General features: G+C 39.7%; 1 protein-coding gene across 1 annotated transcript; it reads left to right on the forward strand.

Moving 5' to 3' along the window:
• Positions 1–1,843: 1,843 nt before the first annotated feature.
• Positions 1,844–25,840, forward strand: FAM168B (family with sequence similarity 168 member B). Its single transcript, XM_074912074.1, has 7 exons — positions 1,844–2,066; positions 8,788–8,868; positions 12,461–12,544; positions 16,761–16,903; positions 17,659–17,836; positions 19,178–19,307; positions 20,672–25,840. Exons 2-6 carry the CDS (start codon positions 8,799–8,801, stop codon positions 19,288–19,290), a joined length of 588 nt encoding a protein of 195 aa, XP_074768175.1. The 5' UTR covers positions 1,844–2,066; positions 8,788–8,798; the 3' UTR covers positions 19,291–19,307; positions 20,672–25,840.
• Positions 25,841–26,429: the final 589 nt, after the last annotated feature.

Genomic DNA, 26,429 nt, shown 5'->3' on the forward strand with positions numbered 1-26,429 from the left:
CCACATTTATACAAACATGTAGTGGTTGACAAGGGTTGCACACCATACAACTGACCCATGGTTCATGTATGAGACTAGTAACTGCACAAACTAGACAGGCACTGTCTTATATATGTGCTGCCAGTGTGTAAGATTTCAGATTGTTGCTTTGGCATCTCTTTGGTACCAGATTTTTGTTTTGGATGGAGTATTTTCCACCATGGTGTATGGTGTTACACCATGAGACAAGTTTAAACTTACAATCTAGCCATAGTTTAGAGCAGGGCTGCTGCTCAGAATACCCCTGCAGTGCACGATCACGAGCTCTCCCCAGACACAGGACACTTGGCCACTAGCCTCCTACCTGCTGCAGTTTGATTTTGATGCCAGTATCACTCTCTCCAGCAGCACCCTGGCGTGTGTATTCATGTGCAACCTAGGATCAATTAATAATGCATTTGCTGTCATGCTGGCAGTCCACTCTTCGGTGGCATTGGTCACGGTGCCTGTCAAGTAATGGCACTGTTTGTACAAACTTCTCTGGACAAATCCACTCTGTTCAGGCTGCCTCCAGATGTTGCAAAGTTCTGTTACCCTAAAAGCTGTTCAACAGTGTTGAGTATTGTCTTGGCTTAGGTCTTTACCACAAGCACATGCAGCTTCACATGTCATTTTTTTAAGGACTGCCAATGTGAATTCTACATGGCTGTCACTTTGGCCTCTTTTGCTGCATGTTCAGTAACGTCCATGGTCCCTGGGCAAAATTAATCAACCGTACATTGCCGTCTTGTCCTGTCCTTGGCAGATACCTTGTGCTTTATCAAAATGTTAACTCTAGATCTTTTAATATGAGCAGTCTCTGCATTTTGTCAGAGGATCAGATCATGACCTTGACAAGTCCAGTTAAGTCTGAGAGGTGCAAGGTTGGCTTCCATCCATCAGTTGGAGGATGGAGTTAGTTCAAAAGCTCCTCAACCTAAAAAAAAAATAACCATAAAATCTGTTTAAGCTTGCCTTACTCCTATGTTTCAGTTTTGTACTGAGGGCAGTACTTTTCAGATTCCTAGAAAAGTTTACGGGCCTGCCTGCTCTGAGCAAACAAAAGCTATAGAAAAAGTAAAAAATTTCACGGGGAGTTACTGCATTCACAGAACCGTCTGGGTGCCTCAGCTACTGGCACTCTCAGTGGTACAGTTTAAGCCATCTATCTTTTTCCTCCCCAGTTTCAGTTTAGACAGATCCTCAACTTCTCTGTCCTGCCAGTCGCCCGTTTTCCCGGTGGGGCTCAGCACACGTGCTGGTGCAGGAGGCGGCCTGGCTCGTGTCCGAGCTCGGCACCGCCGGCAGCCCCTTCCTTGCCACCCGGCCCCGCCAGGCCCGGCTCACAGCGGACACCCTTCCCCGCCGGTCACCCCTCCCCTGCGCACCCCGGACTCGACCCCAGCGCGGAGCGCGCTGCGGCATCTGCCGGGGCCCCAACCCCACAGGACCCTGCTGGGGCAAGGACCGGGGCTGCGCGGGCGCTCGGCCCCTCCGCCGCGCCCGACACCGTGCAGCGGGAGGGCGGCCGCGGCCCCACCTGACGGGCAGGACCCCGCGGGCTCCATGCCCGGGGCCAGGCCTCGGCGGCCAGATGGACCGGGCAGCCCTGACCGGGGCAGGAGAGCGGCGACACCCGCCGCGACTGCCCGCAGGTGCCGCCCCCCCGCACCACCTCTAATGGCGGCGGCGGGGTCACGTGCCGCGGGCAGGGGCGGGGGGCAGCGCCCGGGGGCTTCCGCGCACGTGACGGCGGCTTCCGCCCCCTCGCGAGGTGCGCGCGCCCCCTCCCCCGCGGAAGTGACGTCGCCGCCGCTCGGTGCGCAGTTGTTCGGTGCGGCCGGGCGCGGAGCAGCCGGAGTCGCCCGGCGGCCACTGCCCGCCTCCCTTTCCCCCGCGCAGGCAGCGCCCGCCCGGCTCCGCCCGCCGCCCCGCCCCGCCGCCGCCTCCCGCACCCGCGCACGGACGGACGGACGGACGGACGCACGTACAGGCGCAGTGAGACAGGCAGCGACGGCCGGGCCGCCACCACGAAGCGCCGCAGCCCGGTGAGTGCGAGGCGCCGAGGCCCGCCGCGGGTGGTGCCGGCTTCCGGAGCCGCGCCTTCCTCCCCGCCGCGCCGGGCCCGTTACGTAAGGCAGCCCGGGCCCGGCGCCTTCCCCGCGGCCTGCGCCGCCGGCCTCCCGGGCCTCTTCGCGGCTCCCCCACAGCCATCCGGGCGACCCCTTCTCCGGCGACGCGGCGGCGGCGGCGCTACCCCGGGGCCCGGCGCGGGGGCGGGGGGCGGACCGGCCCCAGCACCGCCGCTGTGGCGCGGGCAGCGCCGCGGCCGATGCCGGGGAGAGTGCTGCGGCCCGGCCGGCGGGGCCGCGGGGAACCCTCAGCGTGGCTCGGGGGGTGGCAGGGCTCTCCGCAACAGGTGCCTGAAGTGGCCTTTAAGCGGTGGCAGGTGATGGGCTAGCGAACGAGGGAGCCGCTTGCCGGCTGCCTCGCGCCACCGGTGTAGGCAGGGCCCGCGGCCGCCCTGGGGCTCGTCCGCTTCTGTTTTCTGTCGCTGCCGGGAGCTCAGGTTACCTTTATGGAGTAGGTCGTTTCTGAACGCGCGGGACGGCTGTAACGCTGTTTTCCTGATGTGGGCTGAAGATTGTCTGGTGGATAACTCCGTAAAAATTCAGTAGAGCGTCCCGAGGGGATCGGGCAGTTGGATTTTCAAAGAACTGGTATCAGTAAGCTTCAGCTGCGTGCGAAAGGCTGTGGCTTGCATGTTGTATCTGCCCCGTTACCTTTATATCTGTGAGCTGGAGGAAGGAATAAAATTTTAGCTGTCTTTAGATTTTAATAAGAGTTGTGAGACAAACAGGAAAAAAAAAAAAGGTCTGGTGCAAGCCGTGCTTTCAGCGTTTTTCTAGAATATTTGAAGCCAGACCATAAACACCAGCCAAATGATGAAATCTGTGCTCTGAGAAACGTAAAAAATTATTTTTTAAGTGAGGGGAGGTATACAGCTCTCAGCATGAGAGGAGCTGGACTTAATTTGTTCTTAAATGTTTAGTAGTAGTGTACATGTTACCTAATTTGACTAGACTTTCTGTCTGCTCTAATGTGATTTTACTGTAATTTGTATAATTGTTAGTGTCATAAAACTTCCGTGCTCGAATAACGCACGCTTCCCAACCTATACATTTGGGATAGTAATTACACACTTTAACTTTCAGGTTAAAAAGCAGGAGGAATTAAGAGGCTTTTGGAGATCCTATCTCAATTTGGAGCTCGTGACAGTTTCATCTTATTTCAAAAAGAAATGTGGAATACACTGAAATGAACTGAATGAAATAATGCTTTGTAGGATAGAAACTTACCAAGAAGCAGAGCTTCAGGGTTTAACTAAAAAGTTGTGAATATGATTCCTTCACGTAGTGAAGTTTTATTCTTCCAAATTGATCTGTTTCTCATAGTTAATTAACTTTCCCTAAATTTGGCAGTAGACAGGCCTCTAAAGTTCTTACTGTGGGGAATTGATGATTTTGCTGCACTATTCCACTTCTTTGAAATAAGAATATACACGTTCTCAAAGTTAAGCAGGAGATGCAAGGATTTGAGCTGACAACTTCTATCTCCTGCATCAGCAACAATAGAAGTTGTAGGCTTCAAGAAATGCTGGGCTGTTTGTTTAAACTTTCTGTAGGTTGTGGGTTTTTTGAATAAAAAAGGTTTTGATAATGTTCTGGTTTTGTTTGCAGAATAGAGCAGTGCCACTAGTGTACAAATGAAGTTGGTTCACAAGCAGGTTCTTAGTAAATTTTTGGTACAGGTTTTGCTTTTTGTGAGTGATATACTGAACTAATTTTGTTGAGTCTTTAATATATAATCATACTGTCTCTGTCCTTACTGATATTGGATACAAGCAGTATTGGTGCTAATATATATGTATTACAACACCAGAAAAACCTCATAACAATAAACCACTATCAGAATAGGCTTACAGTTGAGATTTATATTCATTAGAAAGGATTAAAAAGTCTAAACTGCTCTATTCCTTTGTAATCTTAAAAATTGCATGCACACAAACCAGAAGGATGATTGCAGGTGTCTCATTCTTTCTCTTTTATGACAATAACATCTTGTAACTTGAGCAGAGGAGGAAGACTTGCCATGTGAATGATGTTTCCAGCTTTGTATTTTACTTTATGGGTGAACTTCGGGCAGAGTTGTTAATTGTCCTTTTCCAGGCTGTGGTTCTGCAGCCTCAATCTGTACTGCTGCTATTGAGTGCTTCTCCCTTCCTTGCCTTGGAACTGTTGCTGTCTTAGCCATTTGGTGATGTGTCTCAGCTGCCTCAGGCTGGTAGGAAGAAAACATAGCAACCCTCTGCCCAGAATACTCCAGCAAACCCCAGAATTCTGCCAGCCAGCCTAGGTGATCTAACATACTGAGGGGTTAGAGTGACAGTGCTGTCCCAACACAGAGAGTAGGGTTGCTTGCCAGAAGCATGGTGGTTCTGTGTAAGCATTGGATCCAGCTGGCTTCATTCATGGGCAGCCATAAACCCATGCCCTGTTTTGAGCAGGGGTAATAACTTGCTTCCTGGTAAAATTCAGTGACCTTTTTTGAGGTCTTGGATGAATGGAAAACATGAAGCACATGCTACCTGCAAATACCAGTGTAGTATGGGATGTGTTGTCATAGATGTTATGAAGTCTTGAATGCCCACTGATATCAGCACCATTTTTTTTAAAAAGTAATCCTGACAAAAGCGCTTGTTATTTGGACTAGGATTTGCATCAAAGGGCCTATTTCAGCAGCTGAAGTTTTAACAGAACATTACGCGACCGAGACTTTAATCATTGTTGGTTACTTGAAGAGCTGAAGTATCATGAAGTATTTTCTTTGTTACTTAGCAGTGGAAATTACTTTTTTTGTGTTACAAACCACCAGGCATTTAAGAATTGTATTTTACTTCCATTAAGCTCTGACTGGAAATCAAATGGGTAAAATGTGGAACATTACTAAGATAGTAATTAACTTTGTTAAGGGATTGTATGTAAGTGGAAACTGGCTCGTTCATAGCAAACAGCATTCTGAAAGTATTCCAGGATGAATAGATGACTTAGTGTGAGTCTGTCTAACTTCCAAGAATTGAAAGCATTAGGGGACCACAATAGTGTGCTTTAGGCAAGGTGCTTGGAGATTCTTCCCCAACTCTTGTGATGGAATTGTTGTAAAATGAGCATAAAGTGGTGTTTGGTAGATCTTGTTCTGATAGCATTTCTGAACAACTTTGAAAATAAATGGTAAGAAAATGTTACAAAAGAATGTGCAGTTTGTTTTACAGTATTTGCACTGTTTGTGGTTTTTTTGCCAGTATCTCTGTAAACTGTTTTTTAAAAGCCGAATTTCCTAGAAATATGCTCTTTCTGAGTGTAACAGAAAAAGCTATGCGCAAGAGTATCTGATTTGGAGTGCTAGAGCTTCAGCATTACCAGCAGTTGGCCTTTATATGGCTTTAAGAGGAGGATGATTGTTTTGTTATCTGTACCAAGATGAGATTTAACAGGCTTGATGAAAACGGAGTTTGATTGTTTGGCTTTGGCAAGAATGAAAAGGTGAAGCATTTGCGCTTCCCAGGCATGCTTGCATAGTCTTTAATCAGAGCATCCTTAATAAGTATGATTATCTTCATTTCAGCTGAAGGAATTAGTTGACTAATTTAAATACAGTTGACTCTGTGCAATTTATATACAGATGATGCACAGTAGACACTTATTTACATATACATTAACATGAGAATGCTTTGGAGGGGTTGCCAACAAAAAGGTTGAAAGCCACAATTCTTTGGATTCACTTTGTACTAGTTTTCCTAGTGTTTGATGTGGACTTCAAGCCTTACAGGGAAGTGGACTGCAAGGTTCCGTATTTCAATATAACAGATGCCCTTCCAAGTAAAATTACGGTAAGAGTAGGATGATTGCAACCACTGGGTAATACTATATAATTATACTTACACATGTTGGGTCCTTCAGAGAAGACCTGAAAATAATTGTTTTTAATTAGAAGTGATCTGAAACTTTGTCTGCATTCAAAAACTGTAAGCACTTTTTATATGCTGGTCTATCTTTACTTGTATTGCAGTGGTGAAAACTGGGGTGTGAATGAAGTGGTGAAAGTATGTATTACCTGTGTGTGTGTGTGTGTACATGCACGAATTTTGAAGTATGGATGCATTTGAAGTGGAAGTTGACATTGTTTGCAGTAAGAGGCAGCTTGCAGGCTCCCAGTGCCATAGGTTTTTTCCCTTACTTAAGTGGAATTGCTTTCTCTTAATCTGTACTTCCTTTGAGATCAGTTCTGAGTTGTCTCATCCTTTCTATTCATTTTCTGTACCTTTCCAGCTTTGTATGGCTTCTGTTTAAGTCGTTCCTCAGAATGTATGTTGTGTTTGACTACTAATAGTTCTGATAGCCAGGGGATTTTTTAATATGTTACCGAAATATTTGCAGAATGCTCTTGCTGGTTTTCCAGTACTCTTTCTTCTCATTGCCATTCAGAATGGTGAGAGGGTTACAGAGTCTTCTTTCTGTCTAATTGCTGTAGACACTGCAAGGAAGAGCACTGTATTTGTAGCGATATGGGGGTGTGGGAGAGTGCTGTGTTTATTTGGGTGGAAGGATATGTCCACTTCCTTTAAGACTATTACCCCACAACTTGGAAATGCTGAGGCTGAAGTGAAGCTTGAACCTCTTAGAGGTTTTGTAAGTTTAGAGACAAAATGTGACAAAATCAACATTGAAAGAGGAGCAGAGATGCAAAAAGAAGGAAGTGCAGGAAGATATTAAGTGAAGAGATGGAAAGCTTTCAAGTAAATGAGAGTCCTTATTTAGAAAGGAGGATACACAGAAGAGAGTAGATGAGAAAAGAACAGCCTTGCTGCAGTGAAATGCTAGTCCAGCAAAATATGCCTGTTGCTTATGGCACAGCAGAATTAATGCTGCTAGAACTCCATGGGGCTTCGGTAGAAAATAGTGCTTTATACTTGAAGATGACTAGTTTGGTGTAGAACATTTCCAAAGAGGTTTATGTCAAACTGTTGGGGTGTTTTTATGTTGGTCAGGTGATTAAAACATGCCGCTCTGCGGAACATTCATCATACTAAGCAATGTAAATGGCAGGTTGTTTGGTTTTTAATTCTTAATGGATTCTGTTGTCTTGATATGCAATCTATTATCAAGCTGTAAAAAATAAAAGCTATTTAAGTTAGTATTCTTGCTAAGTGGGGGGGGAAAGTCAAAGAAACTGGAGAATCTTACAATTCTCTTGCATCGAGTTTGAGTGTTTTGTGAAACCCGATGATAAACTTTTTGACAGCACTTACTTTCTGATTTCCTAATTTTACAGAAATGATTCTTTCACTTTTGTGTACTAGGTGCTGCTAAAACTCTTGGCACAGAGCTGTTTTTAGTGTTACTTTAAAAATCAAACTACTTGTGTTTTATACAGCCACCAAACAGAGGTTTATCATTGCAGCTATGCTGATACATACAGATTCCTGCCATAACATATTCTGTAACTAAAGCACTGCATGTGTAATTATGACTCTTTTTTTGCTTCATAAACTTTATCTACAAAATCCTGTTAAACTGTGTTAAACAGACTTTAAGTAAGACGGCATTTCAAGATGTAGAAGAGGAAGTGACTCAGGTATCAGATATTAACAGTTAATCGGTCTGGTTTCATAGTGTGCCCTCTTGTCTTGCTATTTGTAGTGAAAAATGGGCACTTGCAGAAAGAGAAGTGGTAAATCTTGTAAACATATGCAGAAAAACAGATGATTGAAGATACCAGGATTAAAATATGGGAATCTTCTTCTAAAATAATAGTAGTTGTGAACAGTACTCTTGTAAGAAGCATGTGGGTTTGCTTGTGAGCTGCGATGCAGTGATTTATATTCCTAGAAGTACATAGGCGTACTGGAAAAACTGGAGAGGCATCTTCAATGCCATTTCATTTTCCTTGGTGTTTCTGTACAAGAGCCTTTTTAAAGCAAGGGATTTGGTTTTATTCCTGCCAGTGATGGTAGCTGTAGGTGCCTTTTTGGTCTGTGAATACATAATTCAGAAATGACTGGACCCAACTGTCAGCTTGTTGTAGGCTCTGAAGAATTGAGCAGCAAGTAAACAAATAAATGAGCTAGCTGTCAAATACAGAAAGTCTTTTGCCGCTTACTTCTGTAATACTTGGGCTGTTGATGGCTGATGAATTTAGTGCTGGTGAAGCACTGGAATCCCAGGCTTGAAATGCCAATAGTAATAGACCATAAGTATTTGCATCCTTTGGCTTGATGCTTCAAGAAAGAAATGGGAAGAAACCAAGATTGATAAATGGCAGATAGGTGATAAGTGATAGATGATAAATGACATGGGGGAGAAGTCCAACACATGTGAACTTCTGCCGTGGGTTATGGATTTGTGTGCCATGGGAGGAGCTCTCAGGGGTTGGAGGTATTTTGAAAGCGTGCCCCACAACAGGGAATGTTTAATTCCTGAGACATTCTCTAGCCAATTGAGAGTTGTGAGGCTTTGAAACTTAATTCTGCAGTGACTCTCGCTTGCTTGTAGCTACAGTTTTAATGTTGATGAGTAGTGGGATTGCTGCTTTTTCCTCTGTTACTACTTCTTCTGATATGCTTTTCCCCCACTTCCAGTTGCTGAGATTTTAGGCTTTCCCTATACTTGAGTAAATACTTTTTTCTTTTTCTTTTTTCCCCTGATTCAGTTACTGAAATCATGAATCCTGTGTATAGCCCTGGATCTTCTGGGGTTCCCTATGCAAATGCCAAAGGAATTGGTTATCCAGGTAAGTAATGATGCTTTTTAATGAGTTTTAGTTACACTCATTGTTTGTAATCCAGAAGAAATAGTCACTTACGAATGCCTTTGTGTATGGTAATCTGTTTTGGGATTTGGGTGGGTTTTTTTAAATTTGAAAAGTGATGTTTCAAGAGTGATATTAGTTCAATTATATTTCTAACTTCAGTATCTCTTCCAAAGCAGCTTATTTTATAGGAGCTCTAATAATTACGCCCTGCAAGAAGAGGAATCAGTCTATTTCTGCGGTTAGTTGTCTGACACTGTTAACCTTTCTAGCCTTTAATTCTTGTTCATGCTGTCTGTTTTATGACTGCCCAAAGCATAGCAACAAAGGTGGGATGAAGAAAATGGCCAAAAAATGGTTTTAAAATAGAAATTAAATGTATTTCTTGGTTTCTCTGCTTCTCATTTGGCTTCAAGTTTTGCACCAGGGTTTTTTCCCTTCATCTCTTAACATATGTGTGAGCAGGCTTCATTTCTGATGTTGCCATAGTTCAGAATTTGGATAAGGCAATAATTTGATGTGAACAGAACTTCCCAGGAAGGCTAAAGAGAAGGGCTGTATGTCTCTGTAAGGCATTTCAAGCAGTATGTCTTGATGCAGTCTTTTTTTCTGATATATGTGGGGTAAGGGAATTATTCTGTGCTGGGAGAGGCTGGAGGGTCTTTCAGCTCACATTTTATGTATCATAACCAATTAAACTCTTGTAGCTTTTACAGGGAGCCTGTTTTGTGATTTAGTTGGCATCTGTGTTGGGAGCTAGAAATCGTTCTGCGTCGTTACTGTTTATATGCTTTGTAGCTGTACTACATTTTCCTACCGGTATTTACAGTTTTTAAATTTGCTTTTCAGTTTAGGTAGTATACTGGAGTTCCTGTTTTCCTGTTCCACTTTTCTCTCCCTTCTTCTAAATTCTGGTGCATAAATGAATTTTCTTTACTGTTGACTTGATTGTTTCAAAAACATTTTCTTTTTTTTTTTTTTTTTTTTTTGCTTTTCAGGTACTTGTATTTTTTTCCTCAAACTAGTGTACATTTCTTGATTTCCACAGTGTTTATAAGGGAAAAACAAATTGTGTTGCAGTATTACAAGTCTGTTGAGTGACTGAAATGGTGCATTAATAAATTGTAAAGCTGATGCCGTGTAACCATAAGTCCCTCAGGATGGTTTTATTCTCTGTAACTGTCTTATAAAATTATTGTACCCCATATAACTAATAAGGGAAGCAGCAGTGGTTTACTAATTAATATCTGTTACAGTACAATTATTTCTATATTTGTAATTCCTTTTTCAAGGCTTTCTTTTACTTTAGGTAAAGATTCTTATGAATTATTTCAATGACTTTGTATTTTTATCTCTATTAATTTTCTAAACACAGATTTTTATTAACCAGGATTTCATTTGTGCTTACAACCATTTACACATTGCACTGAAGCTCTTGCTTACACTAATCTAAGTGGCACCTTAATTTACTTAGGAAGATATACTATTGTATATTCATAAATAGCAGTTTAAACAACATTACAACTTCTAATCTTTTTTTTGTTCTACTGTTATACATATTAGACTACATATTAAATTGTGCAAGTACTGTATATTTGCACCAGTCTTTACTTGGTTATAAATTAGCATAACTAAAATACATGGAGTTGAAGTACAGTTGTTACAGAAGTGCCTCACATGTCATGCTATAAGTTGATCACTCAGAATTCTTTCTTATAGCAGTCAGTCAGTTGGTTAACGCAACTGTGACCCTTAAATTCAGCAATTAAGGTCTACAGTGTTATGGTGTTACAGACAGTTTGCTGATGTGCCTGGTTCAGGCTTAAAAGATTGTGGGATAAACACAAAACATATTCTCTAAAATGAAAGGTAGATTTGCATTTTAGGATTTTTTTTTTTTTTAAAAAAAACTGTTGCATGACTAAGGCTCCCTTCTTTGCCTCTCCTAATTTAAAACCTACAGATTCTCCATTCAGAATCATTGAATTTACATGGATTTCATGGTAATAGAAAGTAATGAACATATCGTTAGGTGGAATGTGTTATTTAAAGACACTGTGTTTCTAAAGCTGTTGCATATTTAATAGCTGTTTATATTATGCTGCATCTATTTGAGGTTGTTGATTGGGTTTACAGTACCAAGGAATCGATATCCAAATGTTCTCATATGGATAAAAGTTCTGTGTAGAAGTCAAAATTGCTGCTTGTCATAGTTATATTTTTCACAAATTACTTGTTTCTTGAGCAGTTCATAGTGGTCTACTGTGGAGCTAAACCTGTGAAGAAAGAATAGTGGAATGAAAATGTATACAACATTAATGTTGCAGATGTGTAGTCAGTTTTGAGTAAGGTATCAAGCTCTACTAAAGCTTTTCGCTAGCAGCTTGTGAATTTGAAAACTTAAGAGCTATTTACACTCTAAAAAGTTGTTTTGAATTGGATATGTTATTTTTACCTTTGATTTTTAAGCCTAATGCTTTTCTTAGTCTTATCCATGCTGACCACCTTATAGTAGTACCAAGTGTATGTCACTTGATATGTTTACAGAGTTCTTTACAAAACTAGGTTGGCAAATATAGTACCGAGCTAAGGAATTTTTATTGTTAGAAGTAATTGCTAAGGTCTTTGGGATTTATAGTGAACTAGAAGCTCTTCAGATTAGAATAGCAGTTTAAAACTAGCAGCTTTAAGCCTGATGGTGAATATACAAATAATAATTGCCTTTCATCTGGAGAAGTTGAAATCTTTGTATGTTGATAACAAAATGTGATGGTAACTCTGTCTTTCTAAATACAAACATGACTCAGTTTTAAAGTTTGTAATAATGTAAATAAGTTCTGGAAAAAATAACAGCTATGATTAATTCAGAAATTCGTATCTTTCAAGTAACTGTAGCTTTTGCTAAATGCTCTTTTTTGCCTTATGTTGGAGGTCAGTGTATTGCAATGTTAATTCAGCCATAGTGGTTCTTACATTCTGATATAGAAGCATTTACCTGTCATTTTGCTGATACCACAGTGAATCACTTGTTACTGTTAACTGTCATAGTACGTGCCTGAAACTCGTGAGCTTGTTTGATAACTGTCTCAGATGCAGCAAATGCTTTGGACTACCTAAGGTTGCTTTGTACTCTCCATTTGTGATACCTCTGTATCTGGAGAGTCAGAATCACTCTGACTGTTGGGGATTTGTTTCTGTGGAAAAAGTCCCTTTTCTTCAGATAAATACTTTATGTACATCAGGTCTTAAAACTCGGAGGGGAGGAAGATTGGATAGTTGCATAAAACTTTGTTGTCCGACTAGCTGAAGAGTTACTTGGTCAACTTTGAGATTTGCTGAAACAGGGATGTAAGGGAGAATGGCACTTGTGACTCCTTAGCTGTTCCCTTCATCTAGCATTCAGCTTCAGGTGGCTTGGGAGAAGAGGAGTCCAGTGTTTTAGTTGAGGAGGTGTGATTGAAGGCCATCTGTTAGCTTATCTCAAAAGATGTACAGCGAAAAATCTTTGAGAGTAAAATCTGGTTAGACTGTGCAATCAGTCTAGGAAATAACTTTGACATGTTCTTTCTTCTAGCTGGCTTCCCCATGGGCTATGCAGCGGCTGCGCCTGCCTATTCCCCTAATATGTATCCTGGAGCAAATCCTACCTTCCAAACAGGTATGTGTAATAGGTATGTCCAAGCAGTAACCCAAAGTTCAGAAGTTGATAGAACTAAGAATGAGGAGAAGCTGTAGGGGCTTACAATAACACTTACACTGTGGGATAAGTGTTACATTACTTTGAATATGACTCATAAGGAATCATCTGATAAATTAAAATTAGTATAATCTTGTATTGTCATACTGCTTTCACCTTCAGAGAAGGGAAAAGCTGAGGTTTTAGCTGTTGTTTCTGTATTTCAGGCTGATACTTGAGGATTGCATCGTGTTTGCCTTCACTGCCGCCTTCATGATTCTGCTTGCTTTGCATGCTACTGATTGTTTCCAGATTTCTGGTTTTCCTTCTGTCTGTGGTCTTCAAAATTCTTCTTTTTCATCCTTCTCTTAAATTGTATCTTTCCAAGCTCAGCTTGCTGCCTTCTTTCTGCCCTTAAGATTGTCCTGCAAGAACTAATTGTCTGGAAAGCCTGGTTGCTGGGTAAAAGTGTTTTGTCCATAGTAGATACTGGGGGAGGATTTAGGTAACTGCACTTTCATGCTGGTCATTTAAGAGAAAGGGAATGTGATGAGCCAAGGAAAAGGAATAACAGACATGAGAGAAACCAAAGCACTCACTCAAGTTGTTTTCATGTAGTTGTGCTTTCACTGATAGAAGATGATTTTGATGTGCTAATGCTTGAAACAAAACAGAAGCTGGTAGCATTTAATTTCCGCTTAAACCAGGAACATACATCTGATGGAACAGTGTTCTCCCTGTGGTTATTCTGCATAGTAAGGAAATCCTTACACCACTTTGGTAATGTAGATCTGGGCCATGTTCAGGAACTCTTTCACTTGCATTTAATATGCCATTTTTTTCAGAGATACATGTGACATATAACCAAATTTGTCCCTGAATGCCCTTGTGTAACTTACAGGTCTAGTAAAGGATGCTGCTTGAAATTGGGAAGCTTATGTTGTGGAAGCCTGCTTGTGATATTGAAGTTCAATGTTTGTCACGTATGACATTTCATTAACTACCAGGAGACTCTAAAAAGGGCATGGCAACAATTACTGAGGCAAGGGTATGTGATCTAAAATGTTTGGCTGCAGAACCTGTTAGAAGTGTGTAGCTGTGTAGCTTTCCTTAGAACTGTGGAGTATTCTAGTTGGTACTACCTGTGTCTCTGTTCAGTTTGCTGCTTAGAGGCATAGCGAGTGCAGAATTGATCTTGGCTTGTCTTCAGTCTTGAATTTAAGGTAGGGAAGTGGATGGGTATTGTAAGTTCCAGTAATTAAATAAAAGATAGATCTATCCTTTGGATACAGTATTGCCTCTGTGAAAGTATTGTATCTGGAAGTACCAGCTTGTACTTGCACTGGGTTGTTCAAGAACATTTTGGAAAGTGATGTTCAAGGGAGAGCAGTTCCCATCAAGGGTATAACTCATAGCATGGGAATCAAAGCCCTGTGTGGGTTTTTATTATCAGCTTGTATTGCTAATAGGCCCTTCAGTTTCATGGTTGAGATTACCCTGGTGATGTGTCACTGCCTTCTGTGCTCCACTGTATATATCATCAGGATTCCTGCAACTATGCTGAGGAGTAGCTGTAGTTTTTCATCCTAGGATCAGATAACTGAAAGTTCCAGTCTTATTACTGGTTGCAGTTAGCAAATCCTGCTGCGGGAAGATGAAGATAATTGCATGAAATCAATTTACCAAATCATAAGACTGATGTTTTTATCCAGTTGATTATTTTTTTTTACCCCTCCATGTCAGTTATGTGGTAACAAAACGCAATGTTTTCTGGGGAAGATTCTTGACCTGTTAAATTTAATCATGTTGTAAGATTAGTTTTCATTGATTAATCTTGGAATACATCTCATGTTACATACCAAAGTTAGAGTAAGAAATGTTTTACTTTTGTGTGAAAAAGGAATGAGAACATACAGAAGTTGTATACCATCTTCAACTGTCCTTAATTTTTTTTAAAGCTAGTACTATTAGAGTCTTTATTGCAGTTGAATAGAAAATAAGCTTTGATTTCAGAATGAAGAATAGCTTTAATTTTTAGTTACTCTTTAAGCTATGAACTGAAGTTCAGAATGTCCAGATCTTCTAATCCAGGCAGGTAACAACTTGAAAATAATACTACTACTGGTAGCTGGGATGTTAAAATAATTTTTAAAATAAATTTTCTGATGTAACTGCTTGTTTGTAGAATTAAAGCTTTTCTAAATTCACATCACACAGCAGTGTTTAAATGTGCTGTGCCACTGCTGTTCAGAAAGGATACCTTTTTAAAAGTATCTTTCTTAAATTTCTGTGGTTTTGAATAACCATGTGGCTTACCTTTTAAGGTCTTTATGCCTTGAAAGGGAGAAAAAAATCAAATGGGAAGGCAGAATACCTCTTATATGGATGTACCACTTTGCAAGGATGAAAGTTAAATTGCCTGTGTGACTTATCAGTGGGTTTTTAGAATGAGAGTGGACTTGACTGAGGGTGTAGTTGTAGTTCTGTAGTGATGCTTCATGTTTGGGTTTTGTAGTGGTCCATACTAGAAACAGAAGTTAGTTACTTCCTCAACATGCTCTATTTGTCAAAAATTCAGGATCTCTAAAAACAGGGGTTCAGAGTAAGTGCTGTGGTAGCTTTCTTTAGTGTCTCTAAAGGTGTTAAATTCTATTAAAAAACCAAACCAAAGTAAACTTACTTGTTTGTTAACATAACAATTTTGAGTTTGAAGGGTGGAATGAAATTGAAAAGAAACTCAGACTTCTGCAAAAAGAGGAAAGGTCATCTGTCATCATGCTGTCTGCACAGACTGATTTTTCACAACACAAATGCCAGTGTTCTCTCTGCTATATGGCTTCAGATCTGTTCTCTGTATTGAAGTCAGCACATTCTAGACAGTTTTTAAAGTCAACCTAATCTCTATTCTGATAGTCTCTTTTTTTTTTTCTGTAATTACCAAGGTTTTTTTCTTTCTTGTGTTGCTCTAGTACTATTTTGTACAAATCCAGTTACATAGAAATTGTATCTCTAGATGTTGTGTCTCCTAGTGTGGTGGACCTGTATGAGACCCAAGATCTTTTCAGCGTAGTACAGTCTAGGAGCCTTGATCCTTTCTCCAGAACAGGATCATGCCTGTTGTTTGCTACCCTAAATGTCATTACTGGTGGATGCTGCTGCTAAGGTATTTGTATTCTCACTCTGGCCATTAAGCCGTAGTATAATCTTGGGAGTGTAGCATGCAACAGTACTTTTATAGATCTCCCCCATGTGTCATCAAGCCCTTGTTCTGTTATCTTGAGACCTTGTCTGATGAGGGCAGGAGAAATTGCAGAAGAACTGTCTTTAGGCAGGGTCTGAGCCAGCAGTTGCTACTTATCCCTGTAAAAATTGAACGTTTACAAGGGAGACTGATTTTGAGGACCTTGTAATAGGAATGCAAAAATTCTTCCTGATGGCATCTGAAGTCTTACTGTAATGTATGAAAATAATTCTTAAGTGATGATTAAGAGTATGTCTGATACACAAAAAGAATATTTAAAGTGCCTTCAAAGTCTACTTTGTAGTTGCAATGAACTCTACAGTGATTGTGTTTTAAAGGTATGGCCTTTTGTGTTTATTTTAGCCAGTTCAGAAAATGCCAGAAAACAAATGAGAGAGAGTAAATGTAAGTTGAGTAGAGGTTACAGGTTATATCTCTGTTCTCTGAAAATCCATTGTGAGCTTTCTACATGATTCTGACTTTTGAAGTTGTTATTCTTGTGCTGTGTTGTCATCTGCAGAAGGCAGCTGCAGGTTAGTTAACTGTTACTGTGTTGCTGGTACAATTTGGGGTGCATTGAGAAGTGGGCTGATACTAACATGTACCAAATCCTCCTGTGTAGGAATGCTGCCTAATATGCCAAATACAAGTATTTAATGATATTACTACAAAATCCAAATCCTTCTTTTTATCCCATATCCATAGATTTGAAAAGCATACCGAGCAAAAATCCAGTTAACTTTTCATGTGTAGTTGACACAGTCAAGTATTATTTTCAGACTGTGATCGGTATTATGTAAATGGTAGGACTTGTGGTTGGATATTGATAGTCACGTTGAATACTCCCATGAAGATAAAGCAATTTGGAAGTAAAGAAACTTGTTACCCCTGACTTCAGAAAGCAGTGTACTGACACTTGTTTTTCATGTTTTTAATGCAGATTTACCTTTGTTTCAGGTTATACACCAGGCACCCCATATAAAGTATCTTGTTCACCCACTAGTGGAGCAGTGCCACCATATTCTTCGTCACCGAATCCCTATCAGACTGCTGTGTATCCAGTTCGAAGTGCCTATCCACAGCAGAATCCGTATGCACAGGTAAATGAACAAAACAAAAAACCTGCCTGTTCGGGTAGTGTTTTGTTTACCTTGAATACCTGCTTGAACTCTTAACTTTGTCATACTTATTTCTTCATGGATGGAGAGAATTTTTAGCTGCCTATAGTAAGAGTTCTTAATACAGTAATTTACAGAGTGTGTGTGCACTCTTACATTCTCTCTCACATGACAGTTACTCTGCACTTACTGATAATGTGTTCAGTCTTTGAAGAGACATTGGATTCAGTAGTTTTTAAAATGTGTGCTGGAAGCTAGAACTACCACATGCTGATTTAATTTTGTCAAAAATTGCTACAAACTTGCACTGATTTATTTTTTAACTATTCTTTTAGGAAGCCTCTTGTGATTCAGGGAGTTACCAAGTCTCATACTAGGCAAATTGTTGAAAACTGTTAGAAATTGTAGAATTAAGCATATTTTTGGGAAATGTTGGCCCTCTTTTTGCATAGAAGAAACTTGCCTGGCATGTACACAGTAGTTGAAGGGAATTAATGAGCATGTATTGAGGTTTATCCAGATAGGATATATTCCGTAAAAAGAGGATAAATGTTAAAAAGTTTGCTGGTGAAACGCAGTTAGGATAGTTGAAATGAATGTTTTGGCTTCTGCTCTGGAAATACGCTGCATCTTTAGGGCAATGCTTTTATTTCATGGTATATTCATGAAAGATGTCATTTATCTTCCCATCAGATGTACTGTAACTACTTAATTTACTTTTTTTTTTTCTCCAACAGCAAGGCACTTATTATACGCAGCCTTTATATGCAGCACCACCCCACGTAATTCACCACACCACAGTTGTGCAGCCTAATGGCATGCCAGCAACTATGTATCCTGCTCCCATTCCGCCACCAAGGGGAAACGGTGTGACCATGGGGATGGTGGCTGGGACTACTATGGCAATGTCAGCAGGTACGTGAGTTTATAACCCAGATGTTTTCTTGATGAAGCTCCCCTTTTAGTTCTAGACGGAACGCAGCTGCGTTACAAAAATGTGATGCCAGGGGTGTACTTGGCAGAATCACAGAACTGTTCAGATTAGAAGGGACTTATGTAGGTCATCTAGTCCAGCATCTTCAGAGTGGGTCCAGCTAGATCAGTACTTGTTCAGTGATAATAATGTGATCATCTCTAAGGATGGAGATAATCACACCTCTTTCCAGCTATTAGTATTATGGTAAAATATTTTTTCTTTGTATCTGTATGGAATTTCACTTACTGTTGCATCATTTGCTTCTCACCAGCATCAAGAGACTGACTTCCTCTTCTCAATACATTTCTCTATGCCTAGTTGAAAACAGCAGCCACTTAAGGCTGAGGAACATACAGTATTTTCAGCCCACCCCTCATGTCACTGACTTTATGTTGAGATCTAACTTCTTATGTATTTGTACTACCTGTAAGTCTTCTGTGTCATAGGCAGTGATTAGGGATGTCTGCTTCCTAATGCCACACTCTTAGTGATAGAGTTTTGGAGAGAATATTTAACCAATCATATAGACTCATCTGTGAGTGTTTACTGAGGTAGCATCATACTTTGTTACTCAGTGGGTCTTAACTCAAAGAAATGTCCATATTCAGTCAAAGGGCAGTCAGTTCAGTAATATAAAAAACAAACACCATGCTTGTTTTCAGAGTCTGTTTTTTATATTGTCAAATTTATCATTTAGTTTGAAAAACGTGAAAACAAGAGAAGTTGTGTCACAAACTGAGCAAACACTGGATTTTTGTATGTGGGCAAGCTTGTCCCAGGTGCTTGTTACTGTTTCTATAAAGTGCTCTAGAGTAGGACTGTTAAAATCCTGCTATCTCAGCCTGTTTGTTTCTGAAGCCTCTTAGTCTGTAAAAACCTATCTGTAATAATGCAAACAAGAACTAATTTATTCTGATTTATCAGTCAAGTTATCTCTACCATCAGATATTCTTACAGCGTATAAAGCCTGCTGTGGGAAAAAGTTTTGCAGTGAATAATGCTTATGTTGCAGGGTTTCTGCTAGAGCTATTTTTGAGTAATGAGTATCTTTGTGTGCATTGGACTAAACATCAAAATGATCCCCTTGCACAAATGTTTGAAGGAAGACTGGGGCTGAAGTGCAAAATGATACTGGTAATTTTAGATCGGAAGATGAGCATGCTGCAATTGTTTTTAAAATTAACTCCCCCTCCCCACCCCCCCCACCCCCTTTTTTTTTTTTTTTTTTTCCTCTGTACTGGAATTTGTGCTTACTAAAAAAATTGTTCTCTTCCTCGTAGGTACTTTGTTGACAACTCATTCCCCAACTCCAGTAGCCCCTCATCCAGTTACTATGCCCACATATCGGGCTCCAGGAACACCAACCTATAGTTATGTGCCCCCACAGTGGTGATCATCCTGGCAGTCAGTGTAAGTTACCAATTGAGATTGAAAGCAGTTAATCTTTCTTATAAATGACAGCATTGCAGGTTCTTTTGGGGAGATTTTTCAGAAGGTAAGCAGTTTGGGGTACTTCTACAGTATTCTAATTGAATAAGAATACACAAAAATTATTGCTTATGTAATAGCTGTTCCCTGCAAAGGAGAGAAGCCTAGTGGGACTTCTTCAGTGGTCTGTATCTGCAGAAATGATGAATCATTTTCATGGTCTATGATTGTTGAGTATGACAGAACAAGCCTCGAGTCTGCCTTATTATACAATACATCGCGTCTTAAGTGTATTCAATATTTTGGATTCATTGGTAGTTGTTGAATTCAGCAGTACTGTGATTCCTGAAGGAAGTAATGTGTGGAACTTTGTAGTCTTATTTTTGATTGGTGAAATATTTAGGGAAAATAAGTGTGTTGCCTTGCTCTGAAGGTGAATCTTTTTTACAGTCTGCTGAAACAAATACACAACCTTGGGTTAATTTCATATATTCACTCTGTTTCAGGTAAGTACCAGTTCATACACCTTGCAGTCAGCATGGAAAAATCGTTTCTAGTGTGGACCAAAATTTATATCATGGGTTTCAAGAAAAGGAGTTTAATTTTGAAATCTGCTAAGGTGGGATGGATTTTGGGGGCGTAATGTGTGTCAAACTGACACAAAGCCGAATGTTTTTGGGATCCTCCCTTCTGTTCCTGTTTTTTGGTGTTTTTTTTTTTTTAGCATAAATTCAGAACAGCTTCATTCGGAATAAGGACTCGTCAGACCAACTGAACTAGAAATTTTTAGCCCATTTGGTTTATGACAAAGTTAACTTTAACTTTCTTGGGATTTGTTTCAGCAGTTAGTAGTCCAGAGTTCTGTGATTACAGGTGACTGTTACCTTTGAGTTGATAAAGCAACAGCTATTTCTTATTTTGCTGTGATGCTACATATTGGTCTACAGATCCAAAATGTTTCACATACAGTATTTCATCTGAGAGTATCATATTACATGTGTATAAAAAGTGAGAGTTCTGCTGTGACTAAACTCAGAACTGCTGATTATTAAATTTGGCATAAAATAACTTTTTAATATTACACCTTCTACTTAAGACAAATCTGTTAGTGCTGACGGAAAGCCGGAATGGACAGGATGGGAGAAAAATCAATGTAGTGAATTTTTAACCTAGAAGCCTGTAGATTTCAGCTGTCTGGAGAAGTGCTAGATAGCATTATGTAATACTTAACATCTGTTGTGTGTGCATATCAGTGTGGTGCATGAAATGTTAGAATGTTCTGCTACACTCAAATAGTATTCCACATAATTGAGAGTATTTCCTATTGTTTCCTCCTCTTAACGTAGGTTTGAAGATGGGAGATATGCAATCAAGAAATTGAGGTTTAAAAGTTGGTGCTGAAGCCCTCATGCCTCCAACCAGGACTTTTCTTCTGAATGCTTTCAACACTTGGCTAAACACTACTAATTCCTGATCACTGAAGATTTTCCAGTGCTGCATATCTTACATCTTGGAACTCCAGCAGTTAGTCTTAAAGCAAATCCTGTTTTGTGGACTGTCTTGCAATTTTTTAGCTAATTATAATGATAAAAAGGGAGTATAAATTTATTCTGATCCATATCTAGTTGAATGCATGTTAAAACACAAAAACAAAGCTTGCTCAATCTACCTGCAGTGACTGATGCAAAAACCATCATATGCAAATCCAAAGGAACCGGAAAGTATTTTACAACTTGTATCACTAATGCACTGTTGTAATGTATGCAGGGTCTTAAAAGGTAGAATCATGAAAGTGAGTTTCTTTATAGAATACCATAATATACATTAGTTTAGTGCTTCAGCCTTTTTCAGGTTGATGAAGTTGCCAGTTTAAAAGGGGCATATTTTTATTTAAGTCATGTATTCTTTTCAAATTCAACTACTAAATTGGAGTGACTGGAAAATGAGTCAGACAAACTGTAGAAATCCCGCACACAATTAGTTGAATTAGTTGACTTCATACCTTTTCATTCTCATTATACGGATTCAGTGTTATACAGATGTTCTTAAGGATCAGAATGAAATGACAAAGGTAAAGCTGTGTGTGCCAGTAAATAAAGCAAACTTCCTTGAGGCAAAACTGGCTCTTAGGAATAGTAGGAGGTGACATCACCTGCATAAGGAATTGCATGTCCTGGGGAGATATATATTCAGTACTATCTTTCATATGATGCAAGATGTGTCAAAGTGAGACTGCCACACAGACTGATAGAAAAACACTTTCTTTTAGTTCTCAGTTCAGGAAATTCATGCTGTTTTTCCTAAAGAATGTTGTAGTCAGTTGAAAATGTATGTGCAGTTCATCCAGCTTGCTTTCCTGAAACTTAAGAAATGCTAGGGCTTTCTACAACAAACAGGAGTTCAGCTGCATGTTATTCTGAGGAAAGCTTGTGTGCCTGATGAGTATGTTAAAGGGGAACAAATCATTTTAACACGATTTCCTTATTAGCTACTTGCAGTATGGACTATGGATATGCTGTATGAGGGCTGCCAGAATACAGAGATTTCAAATAGCTCTTTTTTTGTTTTGTTTTGGGGTTTTTTCCTGAAAATATTTGTAATTGATGTAGGAGCCATTTGTTGGTTACAACATTTTGATGTGTTTTCTTAGTATTTTCTTTTTTTTAACTTCCTAAATTGCACTTGGAAGCACGTAAAGTAAGACTTGACTGCAGATTAGCATTTCATTGCAATGAGTCATTTCTGATATTCTTTTTTGCAACTTCAATTTTTAAAAAGTACCTCAAAGCAAATGCTGTGGGACAAAGGGCTAGCCTTAGAACCCATTTGTATACCAAAATTGTTATGGGGGAGATTTTAAATTTTTAAATTTGAATATTGCACATAAAGTCAAGGTTTTTCTTAAACCTGCCTGACTTATGATTCCCGAAAGATGCGATTTTCTTTTGTTTGATACATTCTGCCTGCAATAAATTATGCAGTAAATGGTTTATAAAATGTTGTTCCCTTTTAAGTGTTTACACAGAGGTATATCAGGCTGTATTGTTCTTGTAGGTTAACTTCCATTCAGAAGTAAATTTTCTCAGTTGTGTATCTAGTTATGCTTTGTTTTGGGGTGTTCTGCTCCTATAGAGATTTGGCAGCTACCTCAGGGTAGCATCAGTGCTGACTTAATGCTGCCATTCCAGTATCTGCCCTGGTGGGAGGCTTATGTACCTTCATAACCCGTTGGTTGTTAGAGCCTTCAGTAACTTTATTTTTTACAATAAGCACTCCCATATTTTGTACTTCCTTTTTTTTTTTTTTTTTGTGTTTAATAAAGTTTAGGTTATTTTGCATGAATCACTGTCAGTGGACAGCCCCCTTATTTCTGATGCCATGAACATAACTATGTTGTTGAAATAAGTACTTTAAACCTTACTCATGAGCACTTACTGCAGCTTAGGGATTTCCATATGTTTTTATATGGAGCAGAAAATTACCCCAGACAAATTTATTTGAATCTGTACTGCTTCGTTCAAGTCTGTTTAACAATTCCATTTGTGTAGTAGATTTGCAGCTTTGATTAGTCAGGTGTGCCAGAGTACAGTGAGCATTAATACAGGCCATTTGTCCATTTTAGCTGGTAGAGTGTGACATTTTGTTGTCTTAGCGTGATTTTAACAAAGAGCTGAGGCATGAAACAGTGCTATATTGGGGAGAAGCTGTAAAGAACAAGCTCAAAGCTTTGCTGTCTCCTGTTTCATCACCCAACAAACTAAAGCTTTGAAAATCATAGGAGAGAACTTTCATGAATGCTGCAATAGATAAATAGTTAAGGAATGAATACGACTTCCTATATATTTGCTCTAACTTCAGATTCCTAAATGTCATCTTGGAATTGGTCTCTGTATAATATTCCATAACATTTAGGCAGTCTCACTTACTTGAGCACTTTTTTTTCTAAGTTGCATTATGGGATTCATCCACGAGGGGGAAACTACCTTTTTTAAAAGGTACTACGCCTTCCAGTTTCGATCAATTATAATCTACTGGGAGGGTGGAGCATGTCTCCGTGATAAGGAAAGTAACCAAAAGCACAGTGCAGGGGGACGGGGGAAATATGTGTATATATAACTATCTTAATGGTATTTTGTTGCAAATAGTAGAAAGCATGGTTATAAAACTGCAGCAGGGGAAACTGTACATCATTAAATAGGCGTTTACACAGTGAGGGTCTTATGAAACATTCTCTCCTGCTTTTTATATAACATTCCCTATTTAGAATTCCTTTATAAATAAATACACAGTATGTGTTTGCACTAGAGCTCCTCAGCAAATGAAAAGACCTAGTGCAGTAGAGAACATTTCAGATCAAGCTTCTCTTTAAAAAAAAAAAAAAAAACAACAAAAAAAACAACAAACACACACTTTTATGGCAGCTTTATATGATTAAAAACAAAGTACTACTTTAAACCTGGAACCGAAAATAACTGTTGCAGCAATAACAAAGAGAAGTCCAAGAAAGATTTTTTTTATTTTTTTTTAATTCAAATTTCAGGTGTTGAGTTTAGATATTTTTTAAAAACTGAGGTATTCCCTATGTCAGTAACAACTGATGAAAATGTCTTTTAAATGTAGCAGCAGCAAAAGAAAAATGGCTAATAATTGGCACCAAAACCGTGTAGCCCTAGTCAGTGGCGTGGTGGTTATTAATGAAACACCAGGAAGGAAACCAGAGAACCTACTACTAGATCTTGCTTGTGCTTGTTGTAACCATCGCCTGTTTGAAGTTTCTAGGAGATGTGCAGGAATGCTGTTCAAGAAAGCTTTTTTTTTTTTTTTTTTTTTTTTTGAGCGTACTATGCAAGTTAAGTGCTTAGATGCAGTGGTAGATGAAAAAAAATCCTTCTTAGTTGAAGTCCTTCCTTGTATTGCTTCATCCACTGAAAAAAACCCTGAACAACAAACCACCACCACCCCCCGTAAGTACCACCATGTCTTAGTGTTGTCTGAGAATAGTTCATGGTACAGAGTTATACCAGGGTACTCAACGTTGACTACTCTTCATTGGAGCGTTCTGGCTTCACTGCTACTTGGGTAGTAAGGCCACTCAAGGTATCTGAGCAAGAGTTAGAATTGACTTGGAATCACTCCCCAGTGCTTAAAGAGAGCATTATACACCATTCATTTGGGTTTAGAACATACTTTTGCTTGAATAGGTGAGCACAGCGATCTGATACTACCACTTAACTGTAGGCTTAAACTCATACCAGAGTAGTAAATAACCATGTATGTGAAACCTCTCATCTTAGGAACGTGAACAGTATGATGCTTCAGCTGGAACTTGTGGGAAAGAGGCCGGATGCTGTGGTTGTTGAAGGGCCCTTTGCCGTTGCCCAGGATGTGGTTTGTGCAGCCACTGGTGGGAACTAGTCAGGAGCTGGATCCTGCCTCCTCCTGCAGGTGTCCCTGGCCAGCCCTGGCGTGCACGGGGGCATGTACAAGTGCGTGTGAACACCTGGTCAAAAGACATAAAGATTTAAACTCATTCACGTTGTTCTCATTAATAAGTTTCAGCTTTCTAATCCTGTATTTTATCAACTCTAAGCTTCCTGCAGAGACCCTCAGATTTGATGAGGTAGAATGCCAATTAACAGGAACAACTGCAGCAAAGTTAGGATAGTTTTGTGCATCAAGCCTCGCCAAGAACCAAGTTCATTCTGAGATCTCCTTTGAAGTAGTGAGGACTCTTAGCAGGCTGTGTACACCTCTTGTTCGGGAGGGTGTTGAGAAAATAAGGTGTTTTTTTGAGACAGAAGAGGAACAGTGCTTATCTGGGGACGAGGAAACCTTTGCTTGTGTGGGTTGAATAGAACACCAAAACATCTGAATTCCACAGGTAGTAAGGGTCCATTTGGGATTTTTAAAAATATTCTAACCAATTTATGGGCTCTGAAGTTTTCATCATCAAGAACGTGAATATGACTTTTCTAAACAGTTGTGACTTTTGGGCACTTAGCAGGCAAACTGGGAAAGCTTTTTTAGCTGGCTGCTGTACAGACTTGTTTTAAGTAGAATGGATTTGTTAGTGGGGTTTTTTTTATTGTAATGCTATTATTGGCTGCCCTCCTGTCTAAGATTTGAAAAAGTGAGTGCATGCAATGGAAGTACAAGAGGCCCCAGTAATAGTTCTCCATGTTTGTTATGAATAGACACAGGTTTCCTTTTTATGACTTTTTTTAAAACTGTCTTACAAACAGTTGTATTGGTACTTTTTTTAAGTTTAGGTCAATGTTGTCTTCCAGAATAAGTTTTAAGGCATCACTCGCTCCTGCATTGAACTATCGTATCAACACAAAGAGTGGAGATTCCATTCTGAGCCAGTTCAATTGTGAAAATTCATACTTTTTTATTTTTTATGCAATTCAATGAGTAGATGAGCTCAGATTTAAATTCTTAAAAGCACGTTTATTGTAACAAGAATTGTTATGTATTAATACTTCAGTTTTCAATAAAGATTGACTTGTGTTGCTTATTGTGGTTTTTTTTTTTTCCTACTGTCTTTGGTGACATCCTTTAGAAAAGATTCTGTTGCTGGATAGCAGTGTGGTTTGGTTAAGTGACTTTTCTCAGTAAGGTTTCTTAATGTCTAACAAAACACAGGGAATAAGCTGCCCTGTCTGAGAGCATGGTAGAGATGGGGCCACCCTGCCTCACACCATTTTGGGACGTTTCCTGGGGTTTGAGATTTTTATTAATTTATAACTTAAAGAAAATAGAATAGATGGAAAATTTCACAATGCTTTAGCGTTTACTTGATGCCAAATCAGTGCTGTTTCAGAGGTGACAAGCCTTGAGCAGAAAGCTGTTATAAATTGGTGTTTTGAATGTTCCCCAGAAGGAAAAGAGTTGAGTAGGTGTAAGGTGTGGGTAATTATCCCATTTCTTTAGCGTGTGGGTGGCTGTAAATGACACTAATGTTAAAATGGAAGTATGTATATTGGGGGGGGGAACGACAACGACAGAGGACTATACTGCTTCAACTAACCAGCTATTTCCATTTATTGTAGGTCTCCAAAAATAACAATAACTTACCTCATAATGTTCCTGTGAAAAACAACG

Source organism: Athene noctua, chromosome 8 (assembly GCF_965140245.1).
Source record: "Athene noctua chromosome 8, bAthNoc1.hap1.1, whole genome shotgun sequence".
NCBI classification, from domain to species: Eukaryota; Metazoa; Chordata; class Aves; order Strigiformes; family Strigidae; genus Athene; species Athene noctua.